Raw genomic sequence first — 19087 nt, 5'->3', positions numbered from 1 at the left:
GACATGCTCTTTTTTCCAAAAAAAACATGTAAGGCACAAAATACTGAACAAAAAAAAACCATGATGTGTGAACAGAGAATTCTGATTTCTCATAGACTTTGCTGGTACTGCAAAACACAGCTGAAAATTTGCAGCAAAAAAACGCTAAAAAAACATTGTGTGCGCATAGTCTAACATGTTTGTTTTTAAAGTTTTGAAAAGAATTAAAGGGGAGCTACCTTCAGAAAATGACCTATTGTTTGAATCAGGTATTAATGTAATTTCATTTTTTTTATTCGTGTAAAAATTTTTACCTTTATTGCAATTTTGTTTTAGACATAAAAGAAAAATAAATCTTGCAATTTTCGCTTTGGCCACTAGAGCTTGTTTAGAATCTAATCTTCCGGTTGTTTCAGGAAACAACCCATGTACGTAGCCATAATGTTCAGAACCTGACCCTATCTTTTGCATTGAAGGGTTTATTTGCCTGAACAATCGTCATTGGGAAGTGAGTTGGAGCAGGCTCAGGTGTGACATTGCCTACTGCGATTGATGGATCTGGTGTTAAAACTTGTGTACAGAGGTGTTACATGTTATTGTGATCCTTCCTCTGATTATAGAGCCTGCTGAAAACCTTTCCTGATAGGCAGTAGGAGTCTAAAAAAAAAAAAAAAAAAGTCCCAGTAGCAAGCAGGGCTGTGGATTCGGTAAACCAAACCTCCGACTCCTCAATTTCCATGACACCAACTCCACGACTCTGACTCCCTCATACATGGCTCACGTTTAAGTGATAAATTCACTGTAGCACAGATTCATCTCAGCTAAGTCTAGACCCTTAGATCAGGAATAGGACAGACATTTATAGGACATTTCATAACTTTCCCAAATTCTTATGAAAAAATATTCCCCACAAACTGCATTGAACTACTGTACCCAATTTATTATATATTTTAGGAGTTGAAGTCGGTCCATTTTATACCAACTCAATCAAAATAGGCTCCGACTCCACAGCCCTGGTGGCAAGTGTGAAAATTCCAGGATTACTTAATTATTATTTTTATTTTTTTCAGTAAAGATGGTGTTGGGAACAAAAAAATTGCTTTTTAAAAATCCATGTAACATTACCCCTTTGTTCTTTTTCTGATGGCTTCCCTTTAAGAAACACATTGCATTTATTCTATTAACTGCCAAGATGATTATAGCCAGATAGATATAACGTTTTGATCGCTTGTATTAGCATTTTTTGTGGTATTGCAGAGACCAAAAAAACAACGTAATTTTGGTGTTCTTGAATCTTATATTTTTTGGTTTACTGATTGGGTTCATTATTTTTATATTTTGATACTTCTTGAACGTGGCGATAACACATGTATCTTTTTTTTTTCAATTTTTTTTTATTTTTAATTGGTGGAAAAGGCAAGTGACTTGAACTTTTTTTTTTTACTTTTTTTTTTTAAACATATATTTAATATATTTTACTTTTCACGGCTTATTAGTTCCCTTTGGCTACCTGAAGCTGTGATCGCCTGATTGCTTGTATTATATATACAGCAATGCCTTAGAATTGCTGTATATAGTAAAAGTCATATTCTCCTTTGAAGAGGGAGCTCTGTAATGACAAGCACAGACCCCCTGCTGTCATAGCAACCAATCAGCGACCTGTGATTACGCCATGGGTGTGATGCGCTGATTGGTGCTTAGACCAGGCATTTAACAGGTTAATTATTGTTAGAGGCCGCTTCCGGCTGTAACATACAGCCATTACCTTCTGAGTATGGGATGAGCTCACCCCAAGAGCCTGCTCCATACACCCGCTTCTGACTTGTGCTCTACTTGTACGGTGGATGTTATGAAGGCATTAAAGGGATTGTCCACTTAAAAAAAAAAAATGTCTTCCTTAGGCTGTGATTGCTATAACAAAAAAAACTGTATTACTTGCCCTCACTGGGTTTAGCGCTGTCTCTTCGCTGCTTCCCCGGTCTCTTGTTTATTTGCAGTGCTAACATCGCACCTACTGCAGCCTATGAAAAAGTTTTCTGAAAGGGGACCTCCACTTTAAAGGGAATCTGTCAGTAGGATCTTAAGCTGTCTACAGGTCTTAAGAAGCTGAAAAAATGATACCTTGATATCTGCTATCTGATGGCTTATTCCATAAAAGTTTGTTTTTCTTATCTGCAAGTGTGCTGTTTAGAACTGTGGGCCAGACACTGATCTGCATGAGAATCTTCCTCCAGAGCTTATTTTAACTAAAAGGGCGAGTTACCAGTGTGATGTGTGATGGTCGCTCTCTGCTCTCCTGATCTCACTGCAGAGCTGTGTGTGATTATACCTGACACATCTGCAGGCTCCTCTCAGCTTCAGCTTTCATCTCACAGGCAGACAGATTTGTAATACAGCAGAGCTGTGAGAGCTGCAGCTGCTATCGTGTTTGTAAGGAGACATAGTTCAGTTCTGCTGTTCTGCATTAGTTACATGTCTCACACTGGCAACTCCTCACTTTACTTAAATTAAGTTATGGGGGCAGATTCTGATGCAGATCAGTGTCCAGCCCATAGATCTTAACAGCTCATTTACATATTAAGAAAATGTGGATTTTTCTGGAATAAGAGATCTTATCACAGATATCAAGGTGTCGTTTTATTCATATTCCTATCACCTGCATGCTCATATAAACGACTTAATAGGGTTGATCCTACTGACTGATGCCCTTAAAACTGTCATGGATAATGACAAATGATAAACTATTTAGAATTGCTGATGTCTAACAAAAGTTCCTGCAGATGTGGGCTCTTTGGATTCAGTATTCTTAACAACCATGAACAGTCGTCATTTCTAAGACTTGATGTGTCTTTTATTTCTTTTGATGTCCTTTCCCACGGTCCTTCTTTCCATCATCTCCGCTCACTTTCTCATCTCGTCTTGTTTTTTCCCCTTATTGCCTTGTTTTTCCGGTCACAGTTTAGAATTTGTATAAGTCATATCATAGACTTTCTCCAGCTCCTGTATAAGGTTGACTTTTACTATGGCTCACAAAAATGCACTTGGGGCACGGACAAGAGACTAGAGAACTCCTCAAAGAGATCTTCATATGGGTGTTAATTTTCTTTGTTTCTGTCTTTTAGCGACATATGAACAGAAAGAAAACACAAGTCCAATAAAATTCACTGTATTGAGGTTTTTCTTGTGCCAATCATCGAACCCAGAAGATGGCAATACCACGCTCCATATTGCCCCAGAGTTGCAACAATAGACAGAATTATGATGTACAGTTATATGAAAAAGTTTGGGCACCCCTATTAATCTTAAGCTTAATGTTTTATAAAAATTGGTGTTTTTGCAACAGCTATTTCAGTTTGATATATGTAATAACTGTTGGACACAGTAATGTTTCTGCCTTGAAATGAGGTTTATTGTACTAACAGAAAATGTGCAATCTGCATTCAAACAATATTTGACAGGTGCATAAGTATGGGCACCCTTATTTTCTTGTTTTAAATACTCCTACCTACTTTTTACTGACTTACTAAAGCACTTTTTTTGGTTTTGTAACCTCATTGAGCTTTGAACTTCATAGCCAGGTGTATGCAATCATGAGAAAAGCTACTTAAAGTGGCCACTTGCAAGTTGTTCTCCTGTTTGAATCTCCTCTGAAGAGTGTCATCATGGACTCCTCAAAACAACTGTCAAATGATCTGAAAACAAAGATTATTCAACATAGTTGTTCAGGGGAAGGATACAAAAAGCTGTCTCAGAGATTTAACCTGTCCGTTTCCACTGTGAGGAACATAGTAAGGAAATTGAAGAACACAGGGACAGTTCTTGTTAAGGCCAGAAGTGGCAGGCCAAGAAAAACATCAGAAAGGCAGAGAAGAAGAATGGTGAGATCAGTCAAGGACAATCCTCAGACCACCTCCAGAGAGCTGCAGCATCAACTTGCTGCAGATGGTGTCACTGTGCATCGGTCAACTGTACAACGCACTTTGCACAAGGAGAAGCTGTATGGGAGAGTGATGCGAAAGAAGCCGTTTCTGCAAGCACGCCACAAACAGAGTCGGCTGAGGTATGCAAAAGCACATTTGGAGAAGCCAATTTCTTTTTGGAAGAAGGTCCTGTGGACTGATGAAACCAAGATTGAGTTGTTTGGTCATACAAAAAGGCGTTATACATGGCGGCAAAAAAAACACAGCATTCCAAGAAAAACACTTGCTACCCACAGTAAAATTTGGTGGAGGTTCCATCATGCTTTGGGGCTGTGTGGCCAATTCCGGCATCGGGAATCTTGTTAAAGTTGAGGGACGCATGGATTCCACTCATTATCAGCAGATTCTTGACAATAATGTTCAAGAATCAGTGATAAAGTTGAAGTTACGCAGGGGATGGATCTTTCAGCAAGACAATGATCCAAAACACCGTTCCAAATCTACTCAGGCATTCATGCAGAGGAACAACTACAATGTTCTGGAATGGCCATCCCAGTCCCCAGACCTGAATATCATTGAACATCTGTGGGATCATTTGAAGAGGGCTGTCCATGCTCGACGACCATCAAACTTAACTGAACTGGAATTGTTTTGTAAAGAGGAATGGTCAAAAATACCTTCATCCAGGAACTCATTAAAAGCTACAGGAAGCGACTAGAGGCTGTTATTTTTGCAAAAGGAGGATCTACTAAATATTAATGTCACTTTTCTGGCGAGGTGCCCATACTTATGCACCTGTCAAATTTTGTTTGAATGCAGATTGCACATTTTCTGTTAGTACAATAAACCTCATTTCAAGGCAGAAACATTACTGTGTCCAACAGTTATTACATATATCAATCTGAAATAGCTGCTGCAAAAACACCAATTTTTATACAACAATAAGCTTAAGATTAATAGGGGTGCCCAAACTTTTTCATATAACTGTATGTACATGCAGGAGTGGCAAAATCGTAGGAGCCCAGCAGCCTTAGTGGAAACCATTAAGATTATTCATTAAGAAATGATTTTGGGTGTGTACATAGTATATGAATATTTTTAGTGATTATAAAGTGTTGTTTTATATGTGTTTTTTTTTGTTTAAGGTTAATTAAGATATCTGGTGGAGTTTGCTTGCAGAAAAAGACCCAATTCCTACAACATCTACATAGCTATTGGCTACTGAAGCGCCAGTCTAGGAATGGAGCTCCTCTAATCCGACGACTTCACTCTTACACGCAGTCCCAAAGAGGTGGACAGGTGAGATACACCATTCCATAAGAATGTTGGTAGTAGTGATAGTGCTCCATAATAAACCTGATGTAGGACTGGTGTGTGTCTGTTTCCTCAACCACAATTATTTTAATCCCTTTCCGCAAAAGGATGTTCTATTCATATTCAGGGAAGGGGTGCTCGGGTGAGGGGGGGCTCAGGAGCTGAGCTCCCTCCACACGCAGCAGATACAGGCTGTATTACATACAGTGGTGTGAGAAAGTGTTTGCCCCTTCCTGATTTCTTATTGTTTTGCATGTTTGTCACACTTAAGTGTTTCAGATCACAAAACAAATTTAAATATTAGACAAAGATAACACAAGTAATCACAAAATGCAGTTTTTAAATGAAGCTCTTTATTAAGGGAAAAAGAAACCCAAACCTACAGGGCCCTGTGTGAATGGCGGATTGCCCACCCGCCCCCTCCACTTAATTTATGTTTTAACTGTGCTTTATCGCATCTTTGGGAAGCTGGGTTCAATACCCCTAGTCACACACAGGCCTGATTACTGCCACATCTGTTCTCAGTCAAGAAATCACTTAAATAGGACAAAGTGAAGTAGACCAAAAGATCTTCAAAAGCTAGACATCATGCTGCGATCCAAAGAAAGCTGCTACCTGTCTAACGGACGTCAAGTTCCAGCTGCTTAACCATTTAAATACCATCGTGAATCTTGCGCACATCAGTCCTCATGGGCCGCTTGCAACACGATTGCAAGGGACTAAGGTGTTGCTGTGACAGCTGATGATCCAATTATTTGCACTCCTGAGCTATAATCCATTTGATAGCCTGTAGGTTTTGTGAAGTGCTTGATCTGGCAGGTATCAGATTAATCGGCATCACAGCGCCATTATGACCATGCCATAGTTTATAGGGCTAAATCCTGCTGACAGGTTCTCCTTAAGTCCTGTAAATTGTAAGATGGGACAGTTGTGGATCTCACAAAGGCTTGATCTGATCAAGACATAGGCACTTTGGAGCCAAGTCAACAGCTTGATGTCTTTCTCATGCACCTGGAAACGTTCCTGAACATATGTTGTAATGTGGCAGGGAGCGATGATGTATTAGAAGCTTCCCATTCACAATAGTCGCACTTATCAGGCATCCCGCGAGCTGACTTATGGCAAAGCCGGCAATGGTTTAGTGTCAGTGCCTGTTAGTGTGACCCATACTTCCACCAGTATTTTTCTATGGAGAGTCCATGGTTGACACTTACATTCTGACCTGTTTATAAAGCAGTAGAATTTGGTATTCTAAATTCCATCAAAGCCAGTTTTGTTTTTTACACTTTTATTTTTCCCTCACTTTCTTATTAGAGCCCTAATATTTTTTATTTTTCTGTCAACATGTCAGGCTTGTCTTTTTTTTTTTTTTTTTGGGGGGGGGGGGTTTGGACACATTGTAATTTGGAATTACATCATTCTTTTTACTATTTATAATTTACTGAGAAATGGGGGGAAAAATAAAAAGTAGTGTGAATTGGTGAGAAAACAGACGCACAATTTCTTTCTGGGTTTTGTTTTTTCTGTATTAATTGTGTGCTAAAAACCACCTGGTGAGAGAATTCTTCAGGTCCGTACGATTACGGGGACATCAAACTATGTTTTACTAGTTTAAAAAAACCCTCAAAGCTTCGTAGAAAAAAATGGGCCTGTATCGGGTGGTTGTTGTTTTGCATGGCTAGCTGTAGTTTTTCTTGATACATATTTTTATAGTCCTGAAGATGTTTACCACCTCCTTTTTATATTGCATTTTTATGGGAGATGCATTGGATTATATACACTGTAATACTTTAATATTGCAGTATATAGTGACACTGACAATAACAAGATGGTGGTGGCTGGGATCTTCAGTTATGGACACCACCTGCCTTAGTAACCAATTTCTGTTAGTTGTATTTCTAAAATCTATTTGACCTGCTTTATATTAACCTGCAGAAAGAAAGAAACACTCAGTCTTCATCGGTCAAGGAGGCGATCAAGTACTGGCAAAAACTCCGTCATGACCTTGAGAGGGCCAGATTGCTTACAGAACTAATTCGCAAAAGGGAGAAGCTAAAAAGAGAACAAGTAAGTGAGATTTCTTTTCTGTGAAATGAAGTGGCTCAGTGAGCCGAGATCTTGAGCATCTTTATGGTTAATTAGTAAATGAATGATACCTTGATAAGTGGATTGTTCAGACCGGCGAGGCCAAATGCTGATTGTAATGTAATCTGTACCAGTATGGAAAGTCCGAGTTTAAATGTTTTTTTTGTTTACTTGGCGTTATTTAAAAAAACTTTTTTTTTTGCATATTTGCTTCTAATTTCTTCTTATCCTCTTCTTTTTTATAATTAAAATGAATCTGACGCCTGATACATTCTGCCCAGTCTGTGGGCAGCATGTATCCGTCACTGGCTGTATAATCTCAGCCATGTATGTTTTACTCTGAAACGCTGCAGTGTTTAAGAGAAAAACATACTATAATAGAATATTCTAATATTAATAGAAGTCACCCGCTGCCCTGGATTGAGAGATCTCTACCTACGTGCGCGTATAGGCAGAGTCATATCAGTCATTGGCAGTGGGAAGGGAGAAGCAGCCAAGGACCCGTCCGTCCAACTAGTGTACAGTGCGGCTCGGTCATTGGTGGCTATTAAAGTATGTTTTTCTCTGAAACGCCGCAGTTTTCAGAGTAAAACGTATACATGGCAGAGATTGCATAGCCAGTGCCTGATGCATGCTGCCCAACCCGTGGGCAGCATGTGTCAGGTTCACTCTAAAGGGTCACTGTCACATGAAAAAAACACTATTAACCTGCAGATATGGGGCTGTAACCACTCCCCTGGCACTGACTGACAGCCGGCTGGCCCTAAGGATGAGCTGCTGTAAGTCAGTGCCGGTGGCGTGGTTACAGTTATGTCTGCAAGTTATGCTTATTAGACTGCTGGTGATGGGTTGTTGATCGGTTACTGTATTTTTCGGACTATAAGACCACCTAGGTTTTAGAGGAGTAAAATAGAAAAAAAATGAAGCAAAAAATGTGGTCACGATGCACTGTTAAGGGGGGAGGGGGTCTGCTGCTGACACTGGTATGGGGTAATGTCCCCCAATTCTGATAATATCCCCCATCCTGGTAGATATGCCCCCCTTCCTATTATATGTGGCCCCCATACACATACTCGTATGCATGGCACCCCTCCATTCTGGTATGCATGGCACCTGTCATCCTTATCTTGGTATGCATGGCACCCCTCATCCCTATCCTGGTATGCATGTCACCTCTCATCCCTATCCTGGTATGCATGGCACCCCTCATCCCTATCCTGGTATGCATGGCACCCCTCATCCCTATCCTGGTATGCATGGCACCCCTCATCCCTATCCTGGTATGCATGGCACCCCTCATCCCTATCCTGGTATGCATGGCACCCCTCATCCCTATCCTGGTATGCATGGCACCCCTCATCCCTATCCTGGTATGCATGGCACCCCTCATCCCTATCCTGGTATGCATGGCACCCCTCATCCCTATCCTGGTATGCATGGCACCCCTCATCCCTGTCCTGGTATGCATGGCACCCCTCATCCCTGTCCTGGTATGCATGGCACCCCTCATCCCTGTCCTGGTATGCATGGCACCCCTCATCCCTGTCCTGGTATGCATGGCACCCCTCATCCCTGTCCTGGTATGCATGGCACCCCTCATCCCTGTCCTGGTATGCATGGCACCCCTCATCCCTGTCCTGGTATGCATGGCACCCCTCATCCCTGTCCTGGTATGCATGGCACCCCTCATCCCTGTCCAGGTATGCATGGCACCCCTCATCCCTGTCCTGGTATGCATGGCACCCCTCATCCCTATCCTGGTATGTATGATGCCCCTCATCCTTATCCTAGTATGTATGATTCCCCCTTATCCTGGTATGTATGACCCCCTCATCCTTATCCTGGTATGTATGATCCCCCTCATCCTTATCCTGGTATGTATGGCCCCCCTAGTCCCCATCACGCTGCACATAAGAAAAAGAAACACTCCAACTCCCCTTTCTTCTTTCTCCTCCAGCGCTGCGTCCTGTCTGCCCACACTGATCTCATGTGAGCCGCACATGACGTCACTGCCATGCGCGGCTCACAAGGAGAGATCAGCTGCCGGAAATCACTGCTCCCCACGCCGGGAGTGTGTGCGCGGGGAGCAGTGACTTCATGCTCCTTAATAGCCGGCACACAGCGTAGCCGCAGCGCGGCTCCTGCCTCTGCCGGGCAATCGCGTGTGCCCGCTATTAAAGGGCATGAATATTCACCCCCACTCCACGCCCATAGTCGACTATGGGCGTGGAGTGGGGGTGAATATTCATGCCCTTTAATAGTGGGCACACGTGATCGCTGGGCAGGAGCAGGAGCCGCGCTGCAGATACACTGTGTGCCGGCTATTAAGGAGCATGAAAATTCAGTGCTCCCCACGCCTGTGGAGTCAGTAAACAAAACCTCCGACTCCTCAATTTCCATGACACCGAGTTCACGACTCTGACTCCCTCATACATGGCTCATGTTTAAGTGATAAATTTACTGTAGCACAGATTTAACTCCGCTAAATCTAGACCCTTTGATCAAGAATAGGACAGACATTTATAGGACATTTCATAACTTTCGAAAATTCTTATGAAAAAATATTCCTCACAAACTGCATTTAACTACTGTACCCAATTTTAGGAGTCGGAGTCGGTCCATTTTATACCGGCTCCACGACTCCGACTCCACAGCCCTGGTGCATGTATGTCTTTTTTCTTCCAATCTCACTTTGTTCCTATTTTTTTATTTAGGTAAAGTTACACCAAGCAGCTATGGAGCTGCAGCTGACTCCGTTCAATGTATTCCTCCGGACCACTTTGGATTTGTTACAGGAAAAAGACTCGGCCAACATCTTTAATGAACCTGTTAACCTCAAAGAGGTAACTTCTTTTGTTTTTCTCTTTAGTTGCTAACTAAGATGTGGTGTAAAAATTCTGTAACAACTCCACTTTTTTTCTTAGGTACCAGACTATATGGATTTTGTTCTGCACCCCATGGACTTTTCAACAATGCGCCACAAACTAGAATGTCACCAGTACTCCTCCTTTCTAGCTTTTGAGAATGACTTTAATTTAATGGTTTCTAATTGCTTGCGTTATAATTCTCGGGATACTGTGTTTCATCAAGCTGCTCTACGTCTTCACCAAATGGGCACAGCTATACTTTGTAATGCCAGGCACCAAGCAGAAAGCATTGGCTATGATCCAAGCACACTGGCGCATCTTCCTGAGAAGCATCATAGTGATGACTACTATCGTTTTTCATGGGAGGAGGGTAAGGAAACGAATTTAAAAATGTTGTGAAAGAATAATAGGAAATTTATAGGGTCTTTTTGATTTAATAGGTTGTAATGCCAATTGGCTTGCTCTTGATAGAAACAATAAATCCAGCGCTATTCACTAGTGTTGAGCGAGTATGTTCTATTAACCCTTTCGCTGAGTATGCTCGGCCGAGCTCCGAGTATTTACAGCTGTGGTGATATGGTTGAATCGCTCCTGTGTGCATGATTTGCGACTGTTTGACAGCTTTATTACATGGGAGGAATGTCTATTTCTTACACATTCCTCACATGTAATAAAGCTGTCAAACAGCCGCAAATCATGCACACGGGAGCGATTCAAGCATATCACTGAGCAGCTATAAATACTCGGAGCTCGGCCCGAGCATACTCGGACAGAACATACTCGCTCAACACTACTATTCATCCTTCACCGCTCCCGCAGTTGACAGGCTGCATCAGTGACCTCAGAAGTACAGCGCATTTAGGCGACACATTTCCTGAATGTTTGTCTTTCTGTACGAACACTTTAAATAATTAGAAAATAGAAATGGCATTTTACTAATATAAAATAAATGGTAATTTTCATCCCATTCCTAACGTACGTCAGGTGCATGTGTATGAAACAGGCTCAGGAAATAAGCCCGTTCCATACACAGCAGGTGTCGGCTGCAGTCTTCTGCTGGCACCTGCCTCTAACAACAGAGCTAGCTCCGATCACTGCTGTTGAATCATTTAGATGATGCTTTCTGTCTCTGACAGTGGCATTTAAATGTTGATTCGAGGGTTGCAGATGGGTTCCTGTGTCAGCCAGGGGCCTACTGGATGCAAATGTATACATATGCACACATACATGCATATAGCGGGTGAAATATGTATTAAAGACGTCACAAATATATTTCTAAAAGTGCTATTGACATAAAATTCTCAGCAGATGTCTATAACAACCCATCCAATCCACACAGGCAAATAAGTCAAACCATAAATTATGTGTAATAATGAGAAACGACACAGGGAAAAAGTATTGAACACGCTTACTGAAATGTAATTAATACTTCGTACAAAAGCCTTTGTTGGTAATGAAGCTTCATGACGCCTCCTATATGGAGAAGCTAGTCGCATGCATTGCTCAGGTGTGAGTTTGGCCATTCTTCCACAGAAACGCTCTTCAAATCCCGAAGGTCCTATGGGCTCCTTGTACGAACTCCGAGCTGTAGTCCCTTCCATAAATTTTTTATTGGATTCAAGTGAGATGATTGGTCGGGCCATTCTAGCAGCTTTATTTTTTTTTCTCTGAAACCAATTCAGAGTTTCATTGGCTGTGTGTTTGGGATCACTGTCTTGCTGAAATGTCCACCCTTGTTTCATCTTCATCATCCTGATAGATGGCAGCAGATTTGTTTCAAAAATCTCTCAGTAAATTTGTCCATTCATCCTCCCTTCAATCATATGACGTTTACCAGTTTTGTATGCTGAAAAACAGCTCCACACCATGATGTTCCCACCTCCAAACTTCACTGTATGGTGTTTTTGGGGTGTTATGCAGTGACTTTTGACCTCCAAACATGGTGTGTATTATGGCATCCAAAAAGTTCAATTTTGGTCTCATTTGACCAGACTATATTAGACAAGCCTGTGAAATACTTGGATAAATGTTGTTGAGGAAACTTAAGCATGCTTGAACATGCTTTTTGTTCAGCAGGGAAGTCTTGCATGGTTAGCTTGCATATAGACCATGGAGGTTGAGTGCATTACTTATAGTTTTCTTTGAAATAATTGTTCCTGCTGATTCCAGGTTTTTTTGTAGCTCTCCACAGGCGGTCCTTTGTGTCTTGGATAACTCTTCTGATTCTTTTCACCCATCTTTCTGGAATCTTGCGAGGAGCACCTGGTCTTGGCTGGTTTATGGTTTCCACTTCTAGATTATGGCCCCAACACTGCTCACTGGAACCTTCAGTATTTTAGAAATTGTTCTGTAACCAATGTCATCAGTACGTTTTGTAAGAATAAGGTTGCGAAGGTCTTGAAGACAGCTCACTGGTTTTACCCATCTTGAGATGTTTCTTGTGTGGCATCTTGATAATGAGACACCCTTGTGAACCGGCTGATATTATTTTTCACTAAGTGGCAGGATTGCTTTCTAATTACAGATTTCAGCTGGTGTCATGGCTTTTTGCACCTCTTTCCTCATTATTACACATAACTTCATTTATGGTTTGATTTCTTTGCCTTTGTGAATTTGATGGGTTGTTATCGACATCTGGTATTTCATGTCAATAGCACATTGAGAAATATATTTACATAGAAAGTTTGAATTTTAGAGCGTGACAATACAAACCAATTATTTTTATTTTTTTTAGTTGTATTTTTTTTATTTTTTTTTTTAATCCCCAGAATAATAATAAGAAAAATTATAAAGGATACTGCTGTATATAATACAGCAAACTATATAACAGCCTGTAGTTTTGCATAACACCATTGATTTTACCATATAATGTACTGACAAAAAAGGGAACCTTTTTTTATTAAAAAAATAAATTCCTGTTCAACTTGCAGTGTATAATATACACCACAGATATTGTTAAAGACCTATATAAGCTTGCTATTGCCGTATTCATGTCGCTTAGGCATTTTTACTACATATAGAAAAAAAATGCAATGCGTATTCAATCTCAGGTGGAGATATTTTGCCTTTTTTTTGGTACATTATATGGTAAAATGAATGGTGTCATTCATAAATACATGTCATTGTGAGAAAAACCCAAGCTGTCACAGGGCTATGTCAGTGAACAAATATATTTTATATAGGTTATATTATTATAGGTTATGGATATTGGAAGAAAGGGAGAAGGGAAAAAACTAAAGTGCAATACATAAATGTGCCTAGTCGTGAATCGGTTAAATCTGGCTTGTCCAGTTAGGAAAACGAAATTTTTTTTAGTGGTGTTTAAATTTGAAATGTATACGGTCAAGCAGTGTGAACAGCGCTGTGTATGGGAGGGCTTGGCTGGCCGCCTCATTTCTATGGCGGAGACCTCCTCCTTCTCGATCAATGATTTAGCTGTGACAGTGACGGTATATAAGCCGGGCTGCCAGTTTTGTATTTTTCCTGGACTGCTTATCAAAAAATCACACAGTCAACATATGTATTTCTGGGAACATTGGAGAACCATCATAGGGTACGTGCACACGTTTAGTGTTTGCAGCAGAAAGATCTGACATTTTGACCGATGGTCTATGAATTTTTTGATGTTTGGCAACTTCACAACCCAGTGTATAAGTCAGGGGAATATATTTCAATTTAAAACGCATCCAAAAAGAATTTATCTAAGAGACAATTAAGTTTAATTCTGAATGAACCCAAAACGTTCTTTTTCATTCTGGTACATGATGGTGCCCATTACATTCACTTCTTGAGGCTGAAACATATAACTTGCTTAGCCCATATTTAGAATTAATATTTCAATGAATTTACAGTTTTAGAATCCTAAACCTCTTACAATGTAATGTTCCCAATGGTAAATTGAATGTTCAGCCATGTGCTAATTATACGGTTAGCTGTGGAGCCCCAAGAGCGATAGTATCTTTGTGTCTATCCTTATGCTTGTCTCTTCATACGGTATGAATGGCACTAGTAGGGTGTGAACACTTGAGATATTGTCGTAACTTGCTCTGATCTGCGTTTCAGTGGATGAGCTCTTGTGTCCAGAAAACAGGGCCCACCTGCCCCCCGAATACCAGCTCAAAGAACTCTTGGAGAAACTGGACATAGTCAGCAACATGCGATCTAGTGGAGCCCGCACAAGGCGCCTGAGATCGTTACGCCGGGAGATTAACACTCTACGACAAAGGCTTATACCAAGTGACAAAGAGGTGCTGGAGGCTTGCACAGGTGAATGCTTTTTCATTCTCTTTATGCAAATGGAACTTTTATAAGTATAGAAGACCATTTAATCTGCAATAAAGGTAATAACTGGCATAACACTTGGGGGGTCCAACCTTTGCTACGTCTACCAATTTCCAGAACGTGAGATCCTTGTGCCCCGTGGTAGTACATGTTCCATTTTGCTGCATTAGAGTCTGTGGAACCCAACTCTTCTGCCTTCCCTTTATGGCCTTCCCATTTGATTAGTGGATGTTTGACTCTAGAATTCGACTGATCAGCAGAACATAAATCCTGAGCCACACATATGGAGGGTCCTCTGTATGTGCATGAGCAATGGAGGGGGGTGGTGCTTTTCCAGCGCCAGCGAGCCATACGGTGCCTTTATGATGGTTGTCATGGTTTGTTAGAAGGTAGTATCCCAAACAACCACACATTGGACTTTGAATATTTTAGTCCTGGTAAATCTTATATAAATGGCAAAAAAAAATGAAATGAGTTGTTTCACAAAGCTGGTTACATAGTGATCAACTGATATCTCTGGGGTAAAACACACCTGGCCAAGCATTTTCCCTGTGGCAGCAATGTATACCAGTCATGACCCAGATGAATTACCAATGATGTAAGGAAAGTAAGCATTTTTATTTTAATGTGTCTTTAAAAGGGGTTATCTGGGACTTTTTTTTTTAGAATGTGCCTAAACAATAACAGGCAGATAGTTGCTAACTACCTGCCTGTTACACCCAGTGCCAATTTTGGCCGGCACAGAACGGTTACAAACCGCTCTTGTTGGCGACACAGCTGCTTCTGGCTTATCCGATCTGAACTGTTCATGGGATTTGATAGCCGTCTCCTAACTGTGACAAGCCAGCTGTCAGTCAGTATGTCACCAGCAGTCATGAAGAAGAAGAGCTGCTCTGTCGACATGGAGCAGTTGAATCGCTGGCAGGAGCAGTCAGTGGCCACTCTGAGCCAGCGCTGGGTACAACAGGCTGGTTGTTGCCTTTGTTAGCAACTATTTGCCTGTTCTTTTTTAGGCACATAGTGCAAAAAAAATCCTGGGTAACCTCTTTAACAGAGCACTGGTTAATTATAAGGTCAGTATAAGAGACGCTTGCCTTATATTCCAGAATCTAGTTATTGTTGCCTCTTTTGAAGTCCATGGCATATGCAAGAAAAGATAGTCTGGTCCAAAATTATGCATTGATTTATAAAATAGGACCAGTGCACCCACAACAGCAGGGGTGGGGAACCTTTTCTCTGGCCCCTGGGTAGATTCCTGGGGACCGCAGTGCTCAGGCAGGCAGCTGCGTTTTGATGGCCGCCGGCCCCCTAATGTCTTCTTACTCTGCCAGCACCTGCTCACAGCGTTTACTACTATCCTATTTAGTATATCATGGCTGCATTATACAATATATGTACTTTTTACCTTTTGTGTCTCCCCCACTTCCTCATAGACTGTAAGCTCGCGAGCAGGGCCCTCACTCCGTTCGATATGAGATATGCTTATTCTGTATTGTCTGTATAAGTCCCCCCCTAAAATTTGTAAAGTGCTGCGGAATATGTTGGCGCTATAAAAATAAACTATTATTATTATTATTATTACTACTGAACTCTGCGATGTGTGCAATGAAAGATTACGTCCTTACACTGGCCAGGACATACTTTGTGGGCAGAGTTAGCGCGCAATGCGCTCCCGGGCCACATTAAGCGGCCCCTGTGATGTCTGTACCGTGGCCCCACGTCTCCCTGTGATGTCTGTACCGCGGCCCCAAAGTGTCTCGGTGTCTCCTATGTGATGTATCTACTGCAGATCTCCAACTGCTTGAGTTCTATAAATGTAACGTGAGCAGTGATGAATCTCCCAGTGAGGAAACATACAGAGTAATATTCATGTGTTCAGTACGAGTTACTGCTGTGAGTTCTTTACAAAACGTATCATTGGAAAGGGTCTCCTGCGCTGCAGACCAATTTAAATCTGGAAAAGCCGTTACGATTAGCTATATCATCCATACCACCTAACCTCACAGCAGCACCAAAGACAAGCCCCTTCAGCCCTCACATTAGGGGGGAGTTAATTAACTGTTTGACCAAATGTAGCAGGGTAATTTTCAAGTTTATCATTTTATTCGGCTCCTGAATGATGGTATAAATATCCAAATGGCCTTGGCAGAAAAAAAGGTTCCCCACCCCTGCACTACAGGGTTTGAACTACATAACTACATTGTCTGCCCAATTATTAGGCGATTTGTATTTTTGATGATTAATTTTATTATTGAACCACTACAATGCTGTTGGTCAGTCCAAAAGGTTACTATATCTGAGACCTAAATAGTTTAAGAAAGTAAAAGTGAGATTTTCTTAGGAGAATATCTGTGTGCAGAATTATTGGGAAACTATTAGTGTGCAGAATTGTTATGCAACTAAATGAAAAACATAATTTTCCCATCTTAATTGTTTATTTTCATCTGTTAAAGTGAGAATAATAACCAAACAACCAACGTACAAAAATATATTTTGATCAATATCGCCCCCCTACTTTTTTCTAACAGTCATAAGCCTTCCATCCATGGGGCTTGTCCATTTTTTAATCTGTTTACAATCAACCTTTTGGGCAGCACCAATAACAACCTCCAAGACACTATTTAGATAGGTGAATTGTTTTCCTTCTCCGTAAATCTCCGGTTTAAGAAGGCCCAAAAGTTCTCTGGTGAAGCAGGGGGCCATGTGTCATTATTCTTTCATCTTTAAGGCCTTTACTATCTAGCCAAGCAGTGGAGACTTCAATGCTTACTATGAAGCATTGTCCTGTATAAATATCATGGTTTTCTTGAAAGATGCAGACTTTTTCTGTGCCAGTGCTTGAAGAAAGTATCTTAAAAAAACTGGCAGTAGATTTGGGAGCTAATTTTGTGTCCATCTTCAACCCAAAAAGTTCCAACCAGGTTATCTTTAATAATGCAAGCCCATAGCAGTACTCCACCTCCACCTTGCTGGTGTCTGAGTTGAAGTAGAGATCTGTGCCTTTTACTGATCCAGCCACAGGCTCATCCATCTGGTTTGTCAAGAGTCCCTCTCATTTCTCATCAGTCCATAAAACCTTTGAAAAATCTGTCTGCAGCTATTTCTTGGCCCAGTCTTGACGACTTGTGTCTTGTTTGGTGGTTGGGTTTCAGCCTCCTTACCTCGGCCATGTCTCTGAGCACTAAACACCTTGTACACTGGTCTCTCCAGGCAGGTTGCAGTTCTGGAATATGACAGCACTTGATGATAATGGCTTCCTGGTTGCTTCATGTTTGTCTGCCAAAGATTTAAGAATCAATGTGCGTTTTTTTTTCTCAACATGTTTTTTGACTATTTGCAGCAAAACTTTTGATGGTTCCGTTAAATCTCTATTTTGGCCTATTTTGCCTGATGAAAACAAGCTGCCTAATAATTCTGCACACCTTTATAAAGGGTGGTGATATCCTTAGATCACACCGTCCATCATTACACAAATACACATCATCTGATCTGCTTCATCCAATAAGCACTCAAGTTTCTACAGCTTGGGATTGGAAAATCTGGATAAAAGTGATGATATGGTGAAAATATTCACTTGCCAAATAATTGTGCACACAACGTGTATATGAAACTGCGAGTTTGGTAACCAGGAAATGTGTGCTATTGTTTATAGAGGTGCTTTTTCAGTGTATTCATAAGTCGCATATACAACTTTTATCATTTTAGAAGGCAAACCAATGCATCCGCCTATGCTTGAACCAGCAAATCCAAGTATGCCAATACAAAATGCCACTGCTCATGAGCACCCCCCTTCTCTGCAACGTATAGCACATAATCCTGTCCATAATCAGGCAAGGAATCTCTCGCCAGTTCAGAATTCAAGAAGAAGGACTTCTGTATCATTGGGAAAATCCCCGAATAACACAAAAGTAACATCTGTAAAAACTCGACAATCTTTCAGTGGCAATAGAAGTGATGAAGAGAAAACTATCTTCCATCCACCTACAGGTGCCATTCTATTTTGTAATAGTATACTATTATGGTTAATAGTATATGGTGGTGGGCAGGGCGATAACTTTTCATTGAGAGTTGTGATTAATATAGAACAGTGGAATTTGTGTAATACTTTTGTAGATGATGTAAACTATGTGAATCAAAGCGTCATTTTCTATAGTGGCATCTGATATACAATGCTGTGCAAAAGTTTTAAAGTGCAACCCTCATTTTAGTTTTTATTTCCTAAATCAATTGTACACAAGAAAATAAGAAACGTTGTAATATATGTTATCAGAGAGATTTGCTTCTTTCTCCTCCTAGACTGATCTTTCATTCTCAATTCTGGGATAAAATCTGTATTCAGTGAAGACAGACTTTCCAATGACTGAGATACTGATAGGGAATTTAAATTGTGAGCCCCGATGGGGACAGCGATGATGTATGTAAAGCGCTGCTAAATATGTTAGCGCTATATAAAAAATAAAGATTATTATTCTAGGAGATGGCAGCTGTTACTGATAATATTCTGTGTGAGAGGGGAGGACAAGCTAGAGACAGAGCTCCTCCATCGTCCTACATAGAATATCATTAGTAACACCTGCCATTTTCGATCTCCGTAACGGGAAAGTTGGTCTTCACTGAATACAGATTTTACCCCAGAATTGG

At 40.9% G+C, this 19087-nt stretch overlaps 1 protein-coding gene across 2 annotated transcripts in view; it reads left to right on the top strand.

The window, feature by feature from the left end:
* Nucleotides 1–19087, top strand: part of BRPF3 (bromodomain and PHD finger containing 3) — a 215812-nt gene that overhangs the window by 177854 nt on the left and 18871 nt on the right. Inside the window, exons 3-8 of one of the 2 annotated variants that reach the window (XM_073666609.1) lie at nt 5045–5198; nt 7149–7280; nt 10013–10141; nt 10223–10535; nt 14228–14431; nt 18152–18433. In XM_073666609.1, the coding sequence (XP_073522710.1) occupies nt 5045–5198; nt 7149–7280; nt 10013–10141; nt 10223–10535; nt 14228–14431; nt 18152–18433 (1214 nt within the window). The remainder of the gene's footprint in view (nt 1–5044; nt 5199–7148; nt 7281–10012; nt 10142–10222; nt 10536–14227; nt 14432–18151; nt 18434–19087) is intronic. The other variant, XM_073666610.1, reaches the window with a different exon arrangement.

This window comes from Phyllobates terribilis, unplaced genomic scaffold, assembly GCF_046119375.1.
Source record: "Phyllobates terribilis strain yellow unplaced genomic scaffold, ASM4611937v1 Scaffold_2__4_contigs__length_985480577, whole genome shotgun sequence".
Lineage (NCBI taxonomy): Eukaryota > Metazoa > Chordata > Amphibia > Anura > Dendrobatidae > Phyllobates > Phyllobates terribilis.
This window is presented reverse-complemented; position numbering and strand designations above follow the sequence as displayed.